This window comes from Saccopteryx bilineata, chromosome 2 (genome assembly GCF_036850765.1).
Source record: "Saccopteryx bilineata isolate mSacBil1 chromosome 2, mSacBil1_pri_phased_curated, whole genome shotgun sequence".
Classification (NCBI taxonomy): Eukaryota; Metazoa; Chordata; class Mammalia; order Chiroptera; family Emballonuridae; genus Saccopteryx; species Saccopteryx bilineata.
The window spans coordinates 220,542,543-220,563,938 of NC_089491.1; the positions used below are offsets into that span (position 1 = coordinate 220,542,543).

A 21,396-nucleotide genomic window follows, 5' to 3' on the forward strand; every position below is an offset into this window, starting at 1 on the left:
GTAGGTCTTTCCCTGTGCGTATCCCTGACACTGCCTGTTCTCCTGTCTGGTGTATACTGCAGGCCACCCTAGACTGCACTCCACTCGGACAGCCCCGGGGGGTGGCGCCTCTTTTTTTTTTTTTTTTTTTGTATTTTTCTGAAGCTGGAAACGGGGAGAGACGGTCAGACAGACTCCCGCATGCGCCCGACCGGGATCCACCCGGCACGCCCACCAGGGGCGACACTCTGCCCACCAGGGGGCGATGCTCTGCCCCTCCGGGGCGTCGCTCTGCTGCGACCAGAGCCACTCTAGCGCCTGGGGCAGAGGCCAGGGAGCCATCCCCAGCGCCCGGGCTATCTTTGCTCCAATGGAGCCTTGGCTGCGGGAGGGGAAGAGAGAGATAGAGAGGAAGGAGGGGGGTGGGGGGTGGAGAAGCAAATGGGCGCTTCTCCTATGTGCCCTGGCCGGGAATCGAACCCGGGTCCCCCGTACGCCAGGCCGACACTCTACCGCTGAGCCAACCGGCCAGGGCCAAGGGTGGCGCCTCTTTTCATGAGAAATCCATGAGGTCTGTTACCTTCCTGCCCTTGATACACAGTGTACGTCCTTACCACTAATCATTGCACAATGGGGACATTCTCATTCCTTCAGGTACCAGCTGTAACTCGAACGTTAAGAAAAACCCTGGTTATCTAGTTGTTTCACATACAAATGCCTGGGTATATGCTTTATCCTTTCCCTTGATTTAATAAGTTTCAAACCAACATAGGTTTAAGAAAAAGTTGAATGGCCAAAGTTGGAGGTCCCAGGTAAGTAACAGGCTGAAACTGTGACACAACCCAGGGCTGCTGCTCCTGGACCCCACAGGCTGAACTCCAACTTTTATTCGTTTCTTCCCTGTGTGTGTGTGTGTGGGGGGGGGGGGGTCTGCTCAGCTGCACCTCACGGTGCACATGTGAAGCTTACTGAAAGAGCTCACTCAGGTGGAGGACATACTCTGCCTCTTTATCCAGTCTACTTATGATGTGTAGGAACGACCACCCAGTTACACAGGGCCTGAGCTCTGCCAGCCAGAGCACCAGCACTGTGGCTGAGCAGACTCAGGTCCAGAGCCCAAAAGCAGGCACCAGGCCCGCAGTGGAGGATTTTCCTGCTGGACAGTGGTGGTGGCAGCAGATACTGTGGTGCACCAGGTGTCACATATACTACCCCCCACCTGGCCCATTAGGCCTTACATCAGCCTAGGGAGATGGGCAGGTATCCACTTTGAGGAGCACAGGATAGCTGGACTGTCCAGTGACTTGTAGGCCACACCTCTGACAAGGGACAGGCTGGGGCTCACAGACACCATTCCTGCAAACTCAGGGAAGCACTGCACCTGAGGCTGTTGCTACTGAGCCAGGGTGGCCAGGAACCTGGCTGTGGTGAAGCTGGTCCAAGCTACTCTCAGTAACCGCTCCTAAGGGCCACCTCAGGGCAGAGCTGGCACAGCAGGTCTGACTGAGCTCCCCAGGAAGCCCAATTAGCCCTTCTCCAAGGTCAGAGTCAAGCAGATGCTCCTTGCCCAAACCCTCTGTAGAGATTAAGGGACCGGTCGCTTAGGCTGGGGTGTGGCAGGTGATCCACCTGCCCTGCTCACCTGTTCCCCTGGAACTGATAGGCCAGTGGGTGGGTGGTCCTGGTCCCCCAGCATAACAATAACACTCAGGATACATTATAAACATTTTAATTCAGTTTAGATTTAATCCATATTTACATTTTAGAAATTCTCATTTTTTCTCCCTAAATTTATCATCAAAATTTTATCTTTCATACAAAGTTCATGAGTTTATATATATGACTCCATTTGCCTCTCTAAAAGACATTTTTTCCCTTTTTAAAAAAATATATTTTATTCATTTTTGGAGAGGAAGGGAGAGAGAGAAAAGGAGAAAGGGGAGAGGAACAGGAAGCATCAACCATAGCTGCTTCTCCTATATGCCTTGACCAGGCAAGCCTGGGGTTTTGAACTGGTGACCTCAGTGTTCCAGTGTTCCAGGTTGACACTCTAGCCACTGCACCACCACAGATCAGACTAAAAGACATTTTCAATAGCAGACACTCAGCACTTTTATTCACACCACTAGGTCGTGGGCATTGGGTACCAAGTCTATGCTGACCAGGGACTGGTCAGCTACCTCTCAGATGCTTGGTCCTTACACAAAGAGAGTCCTCCGCAATGTGGTTAACACCGCTACCTGGATTGTCCTCCACTCATTTCCTGGGCCCAGGCAGCCACGGATCAATTTCTTCCAGGGTCTTAACTGAAACGAGCAGGACTGCAACACAGCCAGCTCTATACCAGTAGTCTGTCCCTCTCATCCCTATCCCCATTTCCTTCACCGAGCAGGTGTAGACTGTCATCATCGTCGGATGCATCTGCTTCCTCCTCACTTCCCAGTGGCTCTGAGGGACGTTTCATGCCCTGCTGCTTGGAAACTGCCAGAGCGTACTGAATGTTATAGCGGTTCCAGTCACAGCTGTGGAAGTGCACAGTCATGTCAGTGAAAGCAGCAGTGATTTCTACTACACTGGGGGCCCTGGCTCACCCGGTCCCCATCACCATTTCTGTAACCAAGAAAAACTAGCGATGGGCTGCGTGAGGCCTCACCTGCCCCTGTGCTTACTCTTCTCATCCTTGCCCTCGCAACCCGGTATCTACCCACTGAGCCCTGCAGCACTGTCCTTCAAGGACCCAACTGTAAGGCCCAATCCTGGTCTGTCCTCACTGCCCCTGCCCTACCTGGACCTGACCCAGACAACTTTACCACCTGACACCTGAGGAAGTACTGGCTTAGAAAGCAGACAGGACACTAATTCCCCACATTAAGAGAATGAAGAGAAAAATGTCACAATCATTTCAATGTAGGAACCCACCAGTGAGGACAATCTACAAGGGAAAGGATGAGAGAAAAGTGCACCTCTGCAAACTCTGAAACAGACTCACAGTCTTGCAGCGTAGATGGAGCCTCCCCAAACCAACACACAACAGCCAGTGGTATCCCCCAACAACAAATGATTAGATATCAAAGTCCAAGGAACAGTGTGTTTACATTAACCCCAAACAAGGATCAATCTAACAGGAGGCACTTGGCCTCTTGGAAGGAGCTCTGTGTAGTCACAGAAGTGTCCACAAAAGGAAGGCTCTTCCTGGCGGGTGGCAGTCAATGCAGCCCCTCTCCACCTTGGTGTTCCTGTTCCTGTGTGCAGCCAGGACACTCGGGAAAAAAGCCTCACAGACAAAGGGCTTGTTCTAGATATGTAAAGAATGAGGAACCATGGGACAGACGGACTGTGGGACCCTGGGTTCAGACTGGGCAGACATGAGCAGGGGCAGAGACAGACATTCAGGGACAGAGCTGGGATGCGGGATGCCTGGCCACCGATCCAAACAACAGCACCTCAGACCCTACCTCTCTCCAGTCACCCAGTCAAAGGCAGGGAGGGAGGACCCCCACCCTCTAGGAGAAGCCAAGCTAAGAAGCCTCCTGGCTCCATTCAGCCTCAGGGGAGGGGCCAGAAAGTGCATAAGTGCAAGAACCATAAAGCCACCCAGGAACAGAACGAGGAAGGCTTGAACCCACTATAGCACACCCTCCTCCACTTGTCTAACCACAGCAAGCACTCATTGTTTCATTGAGCAATTTCTTTGTTTTCTACTCCAGGCTAATCTGAAGCTGGCCAAACTCAAGTCCCACTGCGAGCAGGCCTGGCAGATAGTTCACCAGCTGCGAGGAAACAACACCTCCGAGACTGGTACCCGTTGTCCCCAAATGATAGCATGGGGTGCAGACCCTAGTATGAGCCAGCTGGCGATGGAACAACCCCCATCCTGCCCACCAACAATGCCGGCAAAACATACAGTTTGGAGACATCGTCCAAGTGCTGCCGGATGCTCTTCTGAAGGAACTGAATTGCCGGCAGCAGCGTCCCTGCTCTGGAAAGGAGACGTCAGCATTTATGAAATGCCACACGGGCCTCACTTCACATGGTGTGCATGCATGTAAAGGCCTCACTTAGTGGTGTACTTGTACCTAAAGGCTTCGTGTCACAGCACATGTGCATGTAGAGGCCTCCCTTCATGCTGTGTATCCACGTAAAGGCCTAAATTCATGCCATGTTTGCCTGTAAAGTCTCCCTTTTTATCTGCAAAGATCAGCTGATCAAGTGACAGGAGTCACAGATGAACAAGTGGGTAAGCACATCATACCTGGACTTCAGCTTCTGTCCATGCACCATGAGCAATTTCTGAGTCCAAATAAGGTAGAATTCCAGATGGCGAGACACTTCAAAGGATGAAGCCAAAAATTCAAGCACTTTTTCCACATACAACTCAGGAAGGGAGGAAGTGATAACATCAACTGTGAGAAAGGAAGAAACTCATGCTCACTCCAGAAAGAACACAAATCAGGGGCAAAGCCGATTACAGCTTATGCCCTTTCTGCACATACAGGGAACCCAAGAGCCCCAGCCAGCAGGTGTGGGCACAGGGTCATGGCAGCGCCCCCCACAAGCCACCCCACCTAGGCAAGGCCCAGCACTCACTCTCGTCCCAGGGCACTGACTCCAGGGTCTCCTGTACCAGCTTCCTCTCGTTGAGCCGGATGGCCATGAGGATGGCCCTGGTGAAGTCCCGTTGGCGCAGGGCTGCCCGGATCCGCCCGGGGGTGACACTGATGTCCAGCTCAAATGGGTCAAAAAGCATCTCAGTGTCCAGGGAGTAGATGAGGAGCCCCTCTGTGGTGGTGGCCGCCCAGCAGCGCCCTGTGAAATGATGCAGTCAAGTGGCTCCTGACCAGTTTTTCTTACTTTTCCTCATTTGATATAAGGAACAGGTATTGAACACACTCCCATGGACCTCAATGCAGCAGCACAGAAAGGAGCATGGGGATGTATGTCTTCCTCTTGCTCCTGCCCCAGCCACCAGGTCCTGTGTAAAGAACACCTGGGTCTCTGGAGCAAGCCATCCTCCGAGCACTGTGTGCACAGGGGAGCAGGCATGCACAGGTCCTCCCTGCCTGCTTACACCAATAGGCCTCGCAGACTTTCCTGTCAAGGACAGATATTTCCAACTCTGCAAGCCATGCAATCTCTGCTATAATGTCCTAACTGCACCACAATGCCCGGACAAAATGTGTAAAGGAACTGGCATGACTGGTAAGTAAAATTTTACTTAAAAAAACCAGGCGGTCACCAAATCTGTCCCTTGGCCGCAGTCTGCACTCCTGGCTCACACATAGAGCAGTACAATACCACATGCTGCTCTGAACCTTAGTGCTCTCATCACTTACTCCATGTTGGAGAGTGTCAGCAATCAACTAGTAAAGACAAGTCCACTGCAGTCCCATTGTTCTCTAGTCTGCAGACTGCACACACCTAATGGCCCCAGCCCTGGGGCTATCGACCCACCAGAGCTGTCAGAGATGGCCTGGACACTCTTGTTGGTGGGATAGGGCGGGGAAGCAAGGTACTTGATGGCAATGAGGCAGCCTTCCAGGATAGTCCCAATGGCACATGTGAGGGATGCTCAGAGCAGGTAACTGCCTCCCTGAGGTCACAGCTTTCATAGCCATCCTCCAGAAAGGACAAAGATGACAATGTCTAATGCATAGGGGATAGTGCAGCCCTGAGCTAGTTATAAACTGAGATCAACATTGTCCCTGGGAGCAGAGGTGATGACAGGCCCATTGTGCACAGTGTGAGTCCCCAAGCCTCACCCTCACCCCTCCTTCCAACACCAACAACCCATTGCTCAGGCTCACCAGTAGGAGAGAAGCGCAGTGAAGTCACTCTGATTTCAGGTTTGAAATGACGAGAGCTCATGTCACCTATAAATCAAAGGAACCACTCAATTACAGGGCAGCACATCCCTTGCTACTCACCTGACGAGAGAGCCACCAGTCATTACACAGCCGGGGGTGGCTATGGACCCATCAAGAGTGGCACCCCCTGGCCGGTTGGCTCAGCGGTAGAGCATCGGCCTGGTGTGCGGGGGACCCGGGTTCGATTCCCGGCCAGGGCACATAGGAGAAGCACCCATTTGCTTCTCCACCCCCCCCCCTTCCTCTCTGTCTCTCTCTTTCCCTCCCGCAGCCAAGGCCCCACTGGAGCAAAGATGGCCCGGGCGCTGGGAATGGCTACTTGGCCTCTGCCCCAGGCGCTAGAGTGGCTCTGGTCGTGGCAGAGGGACACCCCGGAGGGGCAGAGCATCGCCCCCTGGTGGGCAGAGCGTCATCCCTGGTGGGTGTGCCGGGTGGATCCCAGTCAGGCGCATGCGGGAGTCTGTCTGACTGTCTCTCTCCGTTTCCAGCTTCAGAAAAATACAAAAAAAAAAAGAGTGGCACCCCTGCCCCGGCCCTCCCGCCCTGGTCACAGATGCAGCAGTTGAGTCCTGTGTGGGTGTCTCAGATGCCGTTTCATGGGCGCCTCTGACTTGCATGAACAAGCTGCTGGAGCAGACGTTCCCATTGCCGTGCAGCTAGCAAATGGGTCATCTGTCCCAGGAAGAGGCCTCCGCCCAGCCAGGGCTATGAGGCAGCGTAGTTCCCATACCCATCTGCCCATTCAGCCAGGTACCCAGTACAGTGCAGAAGCCACACGGCTACCCAGGGCAGGTATGGAGTGGAGGCTCATCCTTCCTGGATATTGTCACACGAATCCTTCCTAGCACTTTATTTTCCAAATTTGCTTTTTAAGGGGCAATATGTTCCCATGGCATGAAAACTCATTGACTCAAAGGTGATCTGTGAAAAGTCCATCTCCTTATTGCTCCACCCTCAGCCAGCTGGAGCCCTTCCTGGAGGCTACCACAGTCATGTCCCATGTGTGCCCCAGCCCCAAAATATGTTGCTAGGAAGCTCTCAACCTCCGCATGACCAACATTTGGGGCCAGGTCTTTGTGGGTCCTACAGACTCCTGGTCTCTCTACACTCAATACCAACAGTAACAACCCCACTCTCCCAAAGCTGTAACAATCACAATGTCCCGGGACAGGTGAAGACCAGTCTCAGTATGTGGGTCCTGAAGACGTGTTTGCACTAGCCCATTGCTATCGGGTGCAGAGAGGCGAGTGCTCTGTGCTCAGCAGTGCAGGGAGCTGCTCTGGAACCTGCATCGACCAGTTTGTTTGATCTTCCCTATCACCCTGCCAGCTGCTCAGGTGCCCTCACTCCCGCAGAGTGGGCCTCTGGTGCCTAGAGTGGGTACGAGCCAGAGCTAGAATGAACCAGGCCCAGGTCAGCTGCTGCAATACCGTAGGCTTTCTGGCTAACGGGTATCCTCTAAGATGAACTACCTGAGCCGAGGGCCCCCAACTCTGCTGCCGTGTCCCTGTGAGGCACATGCACCCCTCAGGTCTCCTGGACTATCAGCTCCCCAACACTGGAGTCCTTGTGGCTCACATCGGAGGGTGAGGTTCAGGGCTGGGCCTGAGCCAGGGAGCACACAGTGGCCCAGGGAGGTGGGGATGCCACAGCTGCGCAACTCACAGGGAGGCCCCCCGTGGCACAGCCTCCAGAAAACACCACACCTATGCAGTGAGTTCTCAGATATCAGCCTCTGCAGCACCAACAAAGGAGTAAAACTGCTGCTGCCCAGGAAAAGCAGGTGGACAGCGTGGCCTGCTGTGGCCGCATCCATGGGGGACACAAGGGGTCCTCTGCTCACCTTTCTTTACACCTGGCAATGGTATCGCAACTCCATTCTCCTCCCCAGCCTCTTGGTCAATTAGTGCCAAGTTGCCAAACTCTGTCATTTTCCTCCGGTTCAAAAATTCCTAGAAGAGCAAAACCCGAGACATCACACTGCTAGAGGTGGAAGGTAGGGATGTCCCCCCCTCACTAGTGTGCATGAACACTGAAAGAGACCCCAGCCCTGTCTGGAATGCACACAGGACACAGACCCTGAGAAGAGAAAGAGACAAACCAATTTCATGGCAGAACCTCCCTCAGAGCCTAATGCTGCTGGGCAGGAGCCCCAGCTGCCATCCACGGGGGTTGGATTCTCTAACTCAACCTTCTAAGGGCTTCCGGGAACCACTGTGAGGGGGGTGAGCATGGGAGGCTGCTCCCTCAGACTGTCAGGCCCAACCTGGCTACATGTCCATAGGAAATGCCAAGAACACTTTCCCCCAGAAACTCTTAGGAGGGGGCGAGCTGCCTACCTCATGCGCTCAAAGCCCAGCCCAGCCCAGCCCTGCCCAGGACCATCCTAGGTCCTGAGAAGCCCACAGATCTGTGCTTTGGAGCCCTGACTGCTCACGAACCTCCATGGCATCCAGAGACAGGTTGCATGAGATCTCAAACTTCTTCCTGAGAATCTGCTCCTTGACATGGTAGATGCACACAAACTTGGACATCCCTCCTGCCAGGATGCTCTGGCCATCCGCGGAGTAGCACAGAGTGGTAAAGGCCCTGCAGCACAGGGGACTCAGACTTAGTCACCACCTAGGGTCCTCTCACCATGTTTCCCAGCAGCCTCCACGGCTCACAGCCTTGGCACCACAGGACGCTAAACCTGCAGTCCACAACGTCCAGTCCCACTCCTGAAGCAGCACCACCCCCAGGTGGGGGGGTGTGGACTGCAACCTCAAGGAAGGCACAACTTCTGGCACAAAAGGACCATGTGGCTCAAGTCTCCGTGTCCTTGTTGAAGTCTGAATAAAAAGGAGGACACCCTTTGAACTAGATATCTTCAAAATTAAAAACCTTTGTGCTTCAAAATCACCACCAAGAAAGTGAAGACAACCCCACATGATGAGAGAAAATATTTTCAAATCATATTATCTAATAAGAGTCTTATATCTTTTCAATTCAATGAGAAAGACAGACACCCCAGTTAAAATGGGCAAATAATTTGAAGACATTTCTCCAGGGCTGACAATCAATCAAATGGCCGCCATGCCCAAGAAAAGATACTCCAGGATATGGGTCCTTGGAGAAATGCAAATCAAACCCACGAGAGCCTGCCTCACACCAACCAGAATAGCTGTAATTTAAAATGACAGTTATGCGATGCTGGGAAGTTGAAACCCTCCTGGACTGTTGAGGGCCATGGGAAATAGTGCTGTGTCTTTGGAAAACAACCTGGCAATTCCTCAAAAGTGAGTGTCAAAAAAAAAAAAAAGTGAGTGTCACCTAAGTCATCTAGCAGCTTCAGACTTAGGGACAGGCCTAAGAGAACAGGAGTCCACACAAACCTGTCCTCAAATGCTCAGAGCAGCGCTATTCATGTGGCCTAAGTGCAAGGACCTACTAACCTGCACAAAACCCCAACACAGGCTCAGTGTTCCCTCTGGGGGTCCTGGCTCCAGGGGCCATGCCATGCCCCAAGGCCATACATCTGTGAAAGATGTCCTGCTCCCACCAAGTCACTCACTTCCCCTTGGCCGAGTGCTTGGCGGTGATCTTGTCCAGCTCCTTCCTGCCAGTCTTGAGGTCGCGTCTGCCCTCAATGGAGCCTGTCTGCACAGCGTTTTCAGGGTCCCAGAAGGTGATCTGTGAGTTCAATGTGGCCACAGCCAGCTCTGTACCATCAGGGCGAAAGGTCACAGCCAGCGCTGAAGAGAGATGCAGAATCGGGGCCTGAGGAAAAGCTCCGGTTCCAGCAGACAGGCCACACCCTCGCTGTCCTCATTATCAGCTTCCTGAGGGACAGGTCTGAGAAGGGTGGGGGTGGGAGCCACAAGCTCTCCCTGAGACACTCCACCCCGGAAGGAGCACCAACAGCTCACAGTGCCATCAGGTTCTTATGAAGACAGGACCCCAGCTGCCTCAGGGCAAGGGGCTCCAGGCCTGGCCACGAGAGGAGTACAGGGAGGACTTAGAGGGAGCCAGCCTGGTGGGAAGGCGCAGGGTAGGAGGCAAGGCCGGGCACAGGTGAGTCACACAGGTCACAGCAAAGGTTCTGATGGAATTGTAGGATAAACTGGAAATAGAGTAACTCGAGGTAGAGGTCAGTGTGGAGGCCCCACAAAGACATAGGAGGCTAGCTGATAAAAGACTGAACCAAAGCCAGATTGAGCAGCAGGAAGCAGAGAAGCCCGCAGAGACCTGGAGTCCCATGGTCGGCAAATGTGTTCTGTGCTGGGCCAGACAGCAAACTGTCCAGTCTTTGCCATGACCAATCAACTCTGCTGCCGCAGGGAAAGCAGCCACAGATGAGATGTCCACACTCCACTGGCTGTGTACAGGTACAACTTCATGCACAAACATAGGTGGTGGGACTCCAGGTGGCAGGACTCACCCAGCCTGCCCCTTGGTCCTCCTGTACCTATTGCTTTCTAGGGACAAAGGTTAAGCCTCCAGCCAGTGCAGAAAGTAGCAGGAAGCTGCAGTCCAGGCCCCAGCTCACTCTCCTAGCAGGGAATCCAATATAAAGTAACATGAAAGGGTTGCCAACCCTGACAGCTGTGGGGCCCTTGAGAGTCCTGGGTTTACATTCAAACACCAGCCAAGGGCAGGACTGGCTCTGACACCAGACCTCCTATCCTGGGCCATGACTCCTGACTGCTAACCCCATGATGCATCTTACCATCGGAGGACAGTACCAGCGTCTCTGTGGTTCTCCAGCTGTCCACCATGTCCCACAGACGCACTGTCTTATCCCAGGAGGCACTGGCCAGGACCGACTTCATTGGGCTAAAACATAGACCGCTGATGGGCCCCTCATGGCCAGACAAGACCTACAGGAGTTCATAGAGGAGGTTTGAGAGATAAGATCTTTGAAGGGTGGCTCCATGCTGGATAAAGGAACACGCAGATGCTGTGGCTGCTGAAACACGACCCCCCTAAGCACTCATGGCTGTGGGATGAAAAAGGAGTCAGGGAGGCCAGACCAGAACACTGTAATCACTGTGACCTCTGTCACACTTACCTCCTCAAGAGGTGCTCTTACTGCATGTCCCCCATCACCCTGAGCTTCTAGAGCACAGCTCATGGGATGAGCAGCCCCTACCTCAAGCAGCCTGCCTGTCTGCATGGACCAGATAAAGATCTCAAAAGAGGCCTGGGCCCCGGCAGAAACGATCTCCCCGCTTGAATCCACTGCCACACAGGAGAACTGGGTGGGCCTTGGGGACGTGAAGGTGCGGAAGTTCCGATACCTGCCAGGAAGAGACATCACATGTGTTCCCAGGACCTAAATACCGCAGCTTCACCTCAAGCCTCCATCCACTCTACATCATTCCCACAGGCCTGGAACTCTCAGCCTCACTCTCATAGCCCAACGCAGAGGAATACCTGCTCTGAGCCAGAGCCTAAGAAGAAAGGTTACCTGTGAAGGTCAAAGGCCCGCACAGTCCCATCCATGGAAGAGGTCACAATGACATAGCCAGTGGCAGTGAAGGTCACACCAGTAACCCCACTCGAGTGCTCCGTAAAAGTGATGAAGCAGAAGCCACTGAGGGTGTTCCACACCTTGACCTGCAGTGGAGAGGATGTGAGGAGCGGGTGTGCCCCAGCTTAGGCTCACTCCCTCTCATGCACCACGTACACATACGTGCACAAATCCTATGTGGGTGGCGGGGCCTGGAGAGACCACTTGCCCCTCTCCTCCTCCTGCTATCCCCATGTGAGGGGATTTGGGGGAGTGTGTGGGGTCCTGTGTCACCCTGGGATGTGCAGCAAGCACTTGCCCATTACCAGATGGTGGCTGCTAACACCACAAACCCCTCCTCAGCGAAGCAGCTACACATGCATGGGAGCCCAAGCCCAAATTACAGAAAGATACCTGAAACTTCTCCACTCAGATCCAGGTAAGTTTGTTAACTTCTTTTCACGAGCCCAAACTAGATGAGGTGAGCTCATGAGCTCCAGGCTGAACCTGTAATCGGTGCCTGGCCCCGGCCCCCCAGTGCCCTGGCCTGCAGGACAGGGACAGGACCCCACAGCACCTCCCAGCCAGGCCATGCTCCCTCACCACTACTCAGCCCAATTCTGAGGCAACACAGTCCTACCTTGCCGTCATCTCCTCCAGTCACAATGTACTGTCCATCAGGGGAGTACGCCAGGGACACCATACTGTTGAAGTGGCCCTGCTGCTTGAGCACATAGGACTCGCTCTGCCACTCCCACACCAGCAGCTGGCCCAGGCCTAAGGGGCACATCAGGGGGTGGAGCTGGGGACCCGCTCACAACACCTTGCACCATGGGTGGAAGGTACTGGTGTCCGTGAGATTCTGGGTGGGCTGTGTGGCCTGATTCATGCTGGCACCCTGACAGCTCATCTAACCTGGAGGCAGACACTGCCATCACCCTCCACCTGAATGAGGGATCCAGTGTAGAGAAGCCAACCTCCTGAGCCAGCATTGTGCAGAGAGGTCCGACAATGCAGGCACCGGCTGTAGCCGGCCAGAAGAGCCTCTGTTCTGGAAGTTGCACTGACTGCTCCTTCACACCAGCCGCCTCTGACCTACTGTGCTCACAGCAGGCCCAGGGAAGGCATCTCCCAGTGCCTGGAGGAGGATCCCAGAAAGCCAAGATGGGGCCGCAAAAGGTGTACCAGAGCAGAAGCTCCTTCTTGTTCTCACACAATCTGGCTGGAAGACAAACCTGAGCAGCCTAAGGCGATCCAGTCCCCAGAGCTATTGATGGCCACAGACTCAATCCTCTGATCTGAGATGCTGAGCAGAAACAAAGACTCAGTGAGCACAAGTGCCTCCTGCCCCCCCTTGTGGGGTGACCCATGCACTTCTGCCCCACTCACTTACTAAACAACTCAATGCATGTCAAGCACCAGAAAACTCTGAGTACCACCCACTTTCAAAGCCTTTAAAATTCATGATTTTATGAAACCAGTATTTTAACTTTCTCTATGTTCCAAAGATGCAGGACATAAGGGAAAAAAAATGAAAAATAAAAATGACGCCCTAGCACAGTTGGTTAGAGCATCCTCCTGAGTACATTACTGGTTCAATCTCCCATTAGGGCAAATACAGGAGCAGATTGATATTCCTGTCTCTCTCCCTCTTGCCCCTTCTATCTCTCTAAAATTAATGAAATAAATATTAAAAAAGAAATAAAATTATGTGACCCACACATGGTCACCAAAGCCCAGGGGAAAGGACCACACATCTGAGATGGGAGCAGGGCATCAACACCTGAGTCCCCTTCAACTATGGCATACCTGGCCAGGACAAAGATGAGGGCAGCTGTCCTGGGGAGCCATTCATGCAGCCACAGGCCTCGTAGCCACTGCAGGGCCCAAGGTCAAGGCAGGCACAGCACAGTTTCTAGCTGGTCTCCCTGCCATTGCTCCCTCAGACTTGCAAGCACATAACCACACCCACCACAGGAAGCAAAGGCACCCACCTCAGCGAGTGGATGAGGTTGAACTCTGGGAGTTCGTGAAGGTGGAAGATTCCAGAAGCAAAACCAGTGACCAAGAGGTGGATTTTCTTGTGATATGCTGCAGCTGTCAGATTGTTAAAATCTCCTTCTTTATTGAAAAAGTACCTAAATACATAGAAGGGAACAGCAGAATTGTGGAAGGAGGACCAGAAAGCCAGCTAGTCTCACAGCCTCACCCAGGACCCAGAGGCCAGAGCCCTCGCTCCCCGCTGGGCACGCAGGCAGTCAGCCTAACAACAGTGCTTCACGTGCCATCCCCCATTTCCTCGTGTCTGCGGTTCCCCACTCCCTAAGCCTCCCTGACCCCACACTTGGGACTCAAGGCAGCCTCAGCTGTGCCCAGAGCTATGATTCCTCAATGGGCTGCAGAGAAACGGCCTGTTCTCTATGCCTGTGAGCCCTTGCCCTGACGACCTCCCACCCAGGTTCCTTCTAAGGCAAGGGTGCATGGGAGCATGTCACGTCTCAGCCTGAGTGTGTATGAAGGGAAGGGAGACCTACTTGGCCAGCCGAGAGTACTTCACTTTGCCCTGCTGCTCCTCCAAAGCCGGCGTGGCTTTCCCTCGGACAGTGGTCTCCTTCTCCCCATCTTCCTCCTCCTCTTCCTCCCTCTCCCTCTGCAGCAGGTCCGCCTTCCAACCCGTGGGGGCTTTTAGCCGCAGACCCTCAGGGGGGGTGTCACACTGCCACACACACAGGGCTCCGTCCTGGCTGAGCGTGTAGAGCTGCAAGTGGAAGTACATGGGTGGGCACTGGTCACCCTGACCCCAAGCCCATACCACCCACAGGCAGTCATGACAAGAACCCGGTTTATGAGGTCTGCCAAAGCGCCCCCATGCTCAGAGCGAGATGACTTTCAACAGGCAGCCAACAGCCACCAATGATTTCCCAGTTGACCTGGGAGAACCTCAGGGAGGGAGCACCAACATCTAAAGGGAAGGGCCCAGTGCACCACTCATTGCTGTGACTCGGGACTCTGCAGATAGGGGTTATGGGTGCAGGGACATACATCTAGGCTGTTGGATTCAAAGAAGCAGGCCACAATGGCATCTTTGTGACCCCCTAGTGCGTAGTAGATGAGGTTGTCCCAGCGTTCAGCTCCAAACACCCATGTAGACATGTCTTTGCTCCCAACGGCAAAGCACCTGGATGGAGAAAACATAGTTCATCCTTGGGGCTCCCAGCCAAGCACAGGGGAGACACCCTAGGGTGACAGGTGGGGGTAGGTCAGGGACATTGGCTACATCTATCTATCTGTGCATCTCCCGGGACCAGGAGCCTCAGTGTATATGTGTCACTGTTCTCCCTCAAAAAGAAGTCCCTCACAGGGGCAGCCTGGGGAGCCCCAAGAATTGATCGCAAAGCCCGCTGATGTTGCTTGAGAACCTGCCCTGAGAGCCTCCCTGACTGCCCGTAAGATCCCAGCTGGAACAAGTTCTGCTTATGGTGATAACAGAGCCAGACCCAGGCACCTCATAAGAAAAGCTTGGTCTCGCGGCACCCCACCCTTGCCCCGCAGACCTATCCCCCAAATCCCCCAGGAACGTGAGACCATTGTCTCCCACTGGCACATTGCCTGGTGGCTGTCCCCTCAACTATGGCTCAGGATATGTGAGACCAGCTGGTCCAATGTAAAGAGCAGCAGCCACTGCCAGACTGCACTACTGCCTGACACAGAACGAAGGGAGCTGAGAAAAAGCCAGTGACTCTCAGGTGTCGTCTGGGATGGTAAGGGATGACGGCCATGAGAGGAGGAGCCAGAGCAATGCCAGCACCCCACTGGGAGAGGCCCACCAATGTGCCCACTGACCATAGCTCTTAAGACATCTGTTGGCATGAACTCAGTTACAATGCACTGGGTTATAGCTTCCTTTAACCTGCTCTCTGGCTTTAGTGATCAATGCCAGGCAGTGTAGACCCAACTCAACCCTACACAAGGCTTGGGAGAAGGATGACAACAGTTAGCTGGCATTCTGTCTCTCACAAGAGGCTGGTTACAAGCATCCCTTCTAGCCCCTCCCAGGCCACCCAACATCCCCTCCTTGGCCTCACCGGGAGTCATCTGTCCAGTCAATGTGAGTGGTCTCATCATATGGCCCAAAATAGGTTTTGTCCAGGACAAAGGCGTTGAACTCCCGCTTCTTACCAGGGGCATGGTACATCTGAGCAATGTTGCCTTTTGTGACGACAAATTTCCTGTGACAGAAATGGTAGCTGTCAATTATCAACACCTGCAAGAGTCCTGAGGCCAGTTCAGGGTCTCTGAGAGGACAGTTCACCTGCTCTGAGGTCAGTCTCCTACAAAATGCAAACCTGAGAGGCCTGCTTCTCTCTGGCCCCCAACATCCCTATTCTCCCATGGGGACCCAGGCTGACTGGTGGACGGAGTCAGAAGACACGGCCAAATCGCTCTACCCTGCCCTGAGCAGAGATCCTATCAGGCACTCCCTTCCGCTGACCAAGTCACCAAAGCCAGGACAAGTTCGAACAGTCCTGTTCAAAAGGAAGATACCAGCTCTGCATGACAGGTACCAAGGAGCGGCCACCAATTTGGATGCCATTCTAAGGGGTTTCTGAGTGTGAATGTGGGGTGGGAACTCAGCTAAAACCTGGGGCAGCCCCTTCCAGGGCATATCCAGGTCAGCCCAAGTGTGAGCAACCTGAGAACAAGCCCTCTTTCCCTTGGGCCTTGAACCTGCCCCACACAACGTCCTCACTATGACATCAAAGCTGGTGGCTCCTTCACAGCCCGTTGTCTGGGGACTGTGAGACTCTCAGAGGGCCACGCTCACTCTCGAGCTAATGTGTCCACCAGCCTTGGAGCAGCGGGAGAAGAGTGGCTGTGCCGGGACAGCCCTGCAGGGGCCTGGACCCATCAGGAGCACTCGGCATAAGGCACCAGCACAGGCTCCCAGTGATGTCCTGAGTGGGCAGAGACCTCCAGGTCTGCACCAGCCAATTCTTGCCCTCGACAACACCAGGTCCTGAGCCAAAAGGCCCTTACCTGCCATCAGGGGAGAAGGAGACACTGTGTACAGAGCCCTTGAAGTGGAAGTGGTGGAGCACGGACCTGCAGACCAGGCTGACCAGCAGTGCGTTTCCCCCTGCAGGAAGGAGAGCGGCCATTGTGTATTCACCTGACATACAGCTGAAACAGAGGTGTGTGTGTTCCCACCAGGACTCCAGAAAGTGACCCCGGGAACATGAAGCCCAGCTGCCCTATCCCCCCCATGCCAACGGCACATAGCCAGGAGGATGCCCAGGCATGTCCACATCTAACACACACCCTCACACTGAGGGCCCAGATGTGAAAGCAGTACGGGGAGAGGACTGTGCGGGCCTATATCCCCAGGGGGCCTGGAGTAGGTCTTGTGTCACCCTGATTCCCACCCTCACCCCTCAGCTTGTGCCGTATGCCACCACCCTGCACCACCATCTCCTATCTCTTGGTCATTGGTGGTTACCTTCATCGACGATGATGGCGAGACGGCCGTCCGGGGACAGCCCCACACACTTGACATTATACTGCGTGGACAGGGGCAGAGTGTTGGACTTGTTGCTGAGAGACAAAAACCAGAGCCGTGGTCTCATGTTGTCAGATGGGGAGGCAGAGACCACCCATACCCACAACACAGCCCTCCTGTCGCCTGGGCCAGAGTTTATTGCTAACCCTTATTCCCTGCTGAAGGGAATGAAAGTAAGACAAATCGCTGGAGAAAACTTGGCACAGCATATTAAAAACCTTAAAAATTAGCTTTGCACATGTCAAATGTTGCTTCTAGGACTGCATGCTAAGATTTTGCAGATCTATAGTCAGAAAACTGGAAACAAGTCAGCTTTCAACAGGAGGATTAACCCCAAGGACAGCACATCCATGTAAAACTGTTTTCACAGAAAATGTACAAAAATAGAAAAATAAGTAATGTTAAAAACAAGTAAACATTGGGTTAGATTCTAATTTTATTCTTTATTTTCTAGTTTTTCTTTGGTGAACATGTGATAGATACTCTAAGGAGCCCGTCAGATGTCATTTAAACAAAATAGTGACGGTAATAACCATGCCAGCAGCTGGCATTGGGCACACCCTGCACAGGCACTGCTCTCAGGCACTACGTACAGCAAAGGACCCACAGAAAACACTCATACTATCATCCTATTTTATAGACAGGGAAAGTGAGGCCTGCAGAGCAGGGCAGACTCTGAAACAGGAGGATCTCTTTCAAGTTGCACAAGTCTAGGAAGGAGCGACAGCTCATGCAGGAGTCCTTCCCTTAAGAAAGGAACACAGCTACACTCTGGTTCAGGAGAAAAAGCGTATAACTGAGCAAGCAACTCTGATATACAGCAAGCTCTGTGCTGATAGGACAAGAGTCCAGGGTGGCTTCCACACCCCGATACCCCATCCCACACTCTTTAGCTGAGAGTCATGTGATCTGTACCTTGAAGGTAACAACAACCTAGATATACCGGGTTTAGCACTGGAAGTAGAAGGAAGAAACCAAGACTCCTAATGCCAGTTCCATTACTGACCCATCTAATATGTAATCCTGTGGCCTGCAGCTCAGGCAACAGGCGTACTATTAAGAGGAAGTCGAGAAAAACACCATTGATTTTTACGTGCAAACAATAATGATTGCTACTGTTAACATCATTTTAGCGTACTTACTTTTTAAGGTCAAATACAGTGACTCTGTTTCCCACAGGACTGATCACTGAATTTCCATCACATGTAAAGTTTAAGTTTCCACGCCGATAGACTGTCCCCAGCAAATTCGAAAACTGAAAAGAAAACAAAGCTGTCTTAATACAAAGAGTATACAAAGAGTCTCATCTCTGGAAAAGAACTAAGTAACACATTTGGTCAACGAAATGGTGCAGAACCCCCACAGGGTTCCTGGTCATTCATAGGGTCCCTCTAGTCATCCCCAGGACACTTACTAGGTGCCTATGTGGAGCAGCCCTGAGCAAGAGAGAGGAAAGAGTATTGAGCCCAATCCCCAGGAGCCCCAAGCTCCCATTGTGAGCATTGGGGAAGCCTCCACAGACAGGAGGTATCTGCCAGGTGAAGGAAAGAACAGGATCCACATTTCAGGAGGAAAAAAAGCTGCAACAATGGAACAGTGCCCAAAGTGCATCTTGCGTACAACGCTTCTTGGACAGAGGAGCCTGCCAGCCAGCATCCTGTTTATTAACTCATTCATTTATTCAACCACCAAAGGTGCGTATTTCCTCAAGATATCTCTGTGCACGGAGTCTCTGCCCACAATGCCCTTATAATCAATGTCCAGCAGGCAGAGTGAAGGAGACACATGTATTACAAAATCACATGGAGTACAGTGAAGACAGCAACCCCCAGCAGTAAGAAGAGGGCCCTGGCCAGTTGGCTCAGCGGTAGAGTGTCGGCCTGGCGTGCGGGGGACTCAGGTTCGATTCCCGGCCAGGGCACATAGGAGAAGCACCCATTTGCTTCTCCACCCCCACCCCCTCCTTCCTCTGTCTCTCTCTTCCCCTCCCGCAGCCAAGACTCCATTGGAGCAAAGATGGCCCGGGCGCTGGGGATGGCTCCTTGGCCTCTGCCCCAGGCGCTAGAGTGGCTCTGGTCGCAGCAGAGCGACGCCCCGGAGGGGCAAAGCATCGCCCCCTGGTGGGCAGAGCGTCATCCCTGGTGGGCGTGCCAGGTGGATCCCAGTCAGGCGCATGCGGGAGTCTGTCTGACTGTCTCTCCCCGTTTCCAGCTTCAGAAAATAAAATAAATAAATAAATAAATAAAAGAGGTATTTCAGAGAGTAGTCAAGGAGGGAACCTTGGAGGGGCTGCCTGAGCTGGAACCTGGATGAGAAGCCAGCCAGTCCAGCATTGGGAGCTATTGGTCAGGAAGGCCCCAAGAACCCCAGATACACCTGACCAGGTGGTGGCGCAGTGGATAGAGCGTCGGACTGGGATGCGGAAGGACCCAGGTTCGAGACCCAGAGGTCACCAGCTTGAGCGCGGGCTCACCTGGCTTGAGCAAAAAGCTCAGCAGCTTGGACCCAAGGTCGCTGGCTCCAGCAAGGGGTTACTCGGTCTGCTGAAGGCCCACGGTCAAGGCACATATGAGAAAGCAATCAATGAACAACTAAGAAGTCGCAACGCACAACGAAAAACTGATGATTGATGCTTCTCATCTCTCTCTCCATTCCTGTCTGTCTGTCCCTGCCTATCTCTGCCTATGTAAAAAAAAAAAAAAAAAAAAAAAAAAGAACCCCAGATACGCATCAGGGAGCGGGAGAGCTTGGTCATCCAAGGTTTTTAGTTGAGGCACGGCATGATCCAATTCCCACTTTTGAAGTCCACTCCAATGACCATGGAGGCAAGAGGGGAAGCAGAGAAGCCACTTAGGCTTCTGTGCTATTCCACACAGAAGGTAAAGGTGTCCTAACCAGGGAGGTGACCTCAGGAATGGAGAGAGGATGAAATGCAGGTCCCTGAGAGGAGCTGCATCTGGGATGGAAAAGGGCAGAGATGAAGCCCTTTGGGTTTGGGTCACAGGGAGTGTTAGATAGGACAAGGGTCTCCAAGTCTGGGTGGTTCTTACTAAATGCTATTCTACCTAAATGCTAACATGTAGCATGGTATTCAGCAGATGAGCTTTACTGGAACCATGACTAGATAAATTTAGCCAAATGCAAAGAAGAGATCAACACCTTATTAACCAGTGTGTGTAAGTAACAGCTTTGGAAATGGTTCCTTTACTTGTCACAAGTAAAAATAAAACCTTTTTCTTCCAAAGAGACTCAGCCACTCCAAGCCACACACCCTGTATTGGGTACAGAAGCACTCTCAGGAGATGTTTGAGGTTCAATTTGGGGCAGCGCAGGTATGGGATGCAGCTGCTGGGGGGTCAGCACAGAGCTGGGACGGACCAGGCAGAAGAACCAGACCCTGCGGAAAAACAGCCTTGGAGCAATGGGAACAGCAGGTTGGCTCCTGTATCAATGATCCTGAGCCAATGAGGAAGACGAAGACCGAGCGATGTCGTGGGCTCGACGACACGAATCCGCCGGTCTGCGCCTGCAGCCTGCCCCATCACCGCGGTCACTGGTAACCGAGATTTCAACTCTGAAATAGCCTACACGCCCCACACTGCCGCTCCAAGCGTCCAGTGCCGTTCCCGGTCCAGGACACTGCTGCCGCTTACAGCCTCGCGATCCACACCCCCACAGGTTACACGGTGAGGCCAGTGCTGCCGGACGCCGCACCCACCCAGGTCCGGTTCTCTGGCTCACTAGGAGCAGGTCTCTGGAACCGACACTCCTGCCTCTGCTCTCCCAAGATCCCCGGCTGCCGAGGAGCCCGTGTGCCAATCCGCGTCCACGCTCACCCGGTACGCAAACTTCATTGCGGGAGAAATGTGTGCCACAGCAAGCGTGCCGCCCGCAGCTCCTCCGCGCGCCGGCGGTATCGGTCACGCGAGTCCCCGCAAGTCAGCGGCGCACCCAGCAAACTGCCGTACACCTCAGAAAATCTGCTGCACACCCCGGAAAGTTTGCCGAGGTGAACTACACAGCCTCGTGCCGGCTCGCCTGCCTACCGAGAACTTCCGGGCCGGACCGCGACCCCGCACCACAGCGCCCCTAGCGTCTCGAAGGCGAGGCGCAGCTTGAAGCGGAGTCCCAGCTCCTCAAGCAAGCTCACGCCCCACCCAAGGCGGAGCCTGAACCCTGGCCACGCCCACACAAGACCGTGTTTCTCCCTCCGGCACCGCCCACGCCCCGCCCAGAGACGGAGTCTGAGGCCCTTTCCCTGCCCACCCTTCGACCCGAGGTGCAGCCTGAGCCCGCGAGCCCTGTTCCTTGTCTTACCCAAGCTCCGCACTTCAGTGGAAGAGGCGCCAAAAGGCTTCGGTCTTCACCGGCTTGGGCTGGACTCCTCCCGCCTCTCAGACGAATCATTCACGCACTACGATGAGAGGGTCGGACCGCGCGCTATTTAATAGCTTTGGATTATGAAAGGAGGACCAAAAAGAACGAGACTGAATCAGTTGAAAACC

The 21,396-nt window shown here is 53.5% G+C and overlaps 1 protein-coding gene across 1 annotated transcript; it reads right to left on the minus strand.

Moving 5' to 3' along the window:
* Positions 1-1,724: 1,724 nt before the first annotated feature.
* Positions 1,725-20,955, minus strand: PWP2 (PWP2 small subunit processome component). Its single transcript, XM_066259240.1, has 21 exons — positions 20,728-20,955; positions 18,034-18,146; positions 16,832-16,926; positions 16,372-16,471; positions 15,420-15,563; positions 14,377-14,512; positions 13,869-14,092; positions 13,329-13,472; positions 12,570-12,640; positions 11,975-12,111; positions 11,293-11,441; positions 10,975-11,122; positions 10,552-10,702; positions 9,397-9,577; positions 8,285-8,432; positions 7,687-7,795; positions 5,784-5,849; positions 4,567-4,785; positions 4,232-4,382; positions 3,884-3,958; positions 1,725-2,501 (listed from the first exon to the last, which is right to left on the minus strand). The coding sequence occupies exons 1-21, from the start codon at positions 20,743-20,745 to the stop codon at positions 2,318-2,320; spliced, it is 2,763 nt and encodes a 920-aa protein (XP_066115337.1). The 5' UTR covers positions 20,746-20,955; the 3' UTR covers positions 1,725-2,317.
* Between the last annotated feature and the right edge of the window lie 441 nt (positions 20,956-21,396).

What these genes read in the sequence shown, in the direction of transcription:
- PWP2 (XM_066259240.1), bottom strand. An exon ending in AACCTCATCCACTCGCTGAG is followed by an intron (nt 12,641 to 13,328) that starts GTGGGTGCCTTT and finishes GTTTCTGCTCAG; the next exon opens with CATCTCAGATCAGAGGATTG. An exon ending in GTCAGTGCCCTGGGACGAGA is followed by an intron (nt 4,383 to 4,566) that starts GTGAGTGCTGGG and finishes CCTTTCTCACAG; the next exon opens with TTGATGTTATCACTTCCTCC.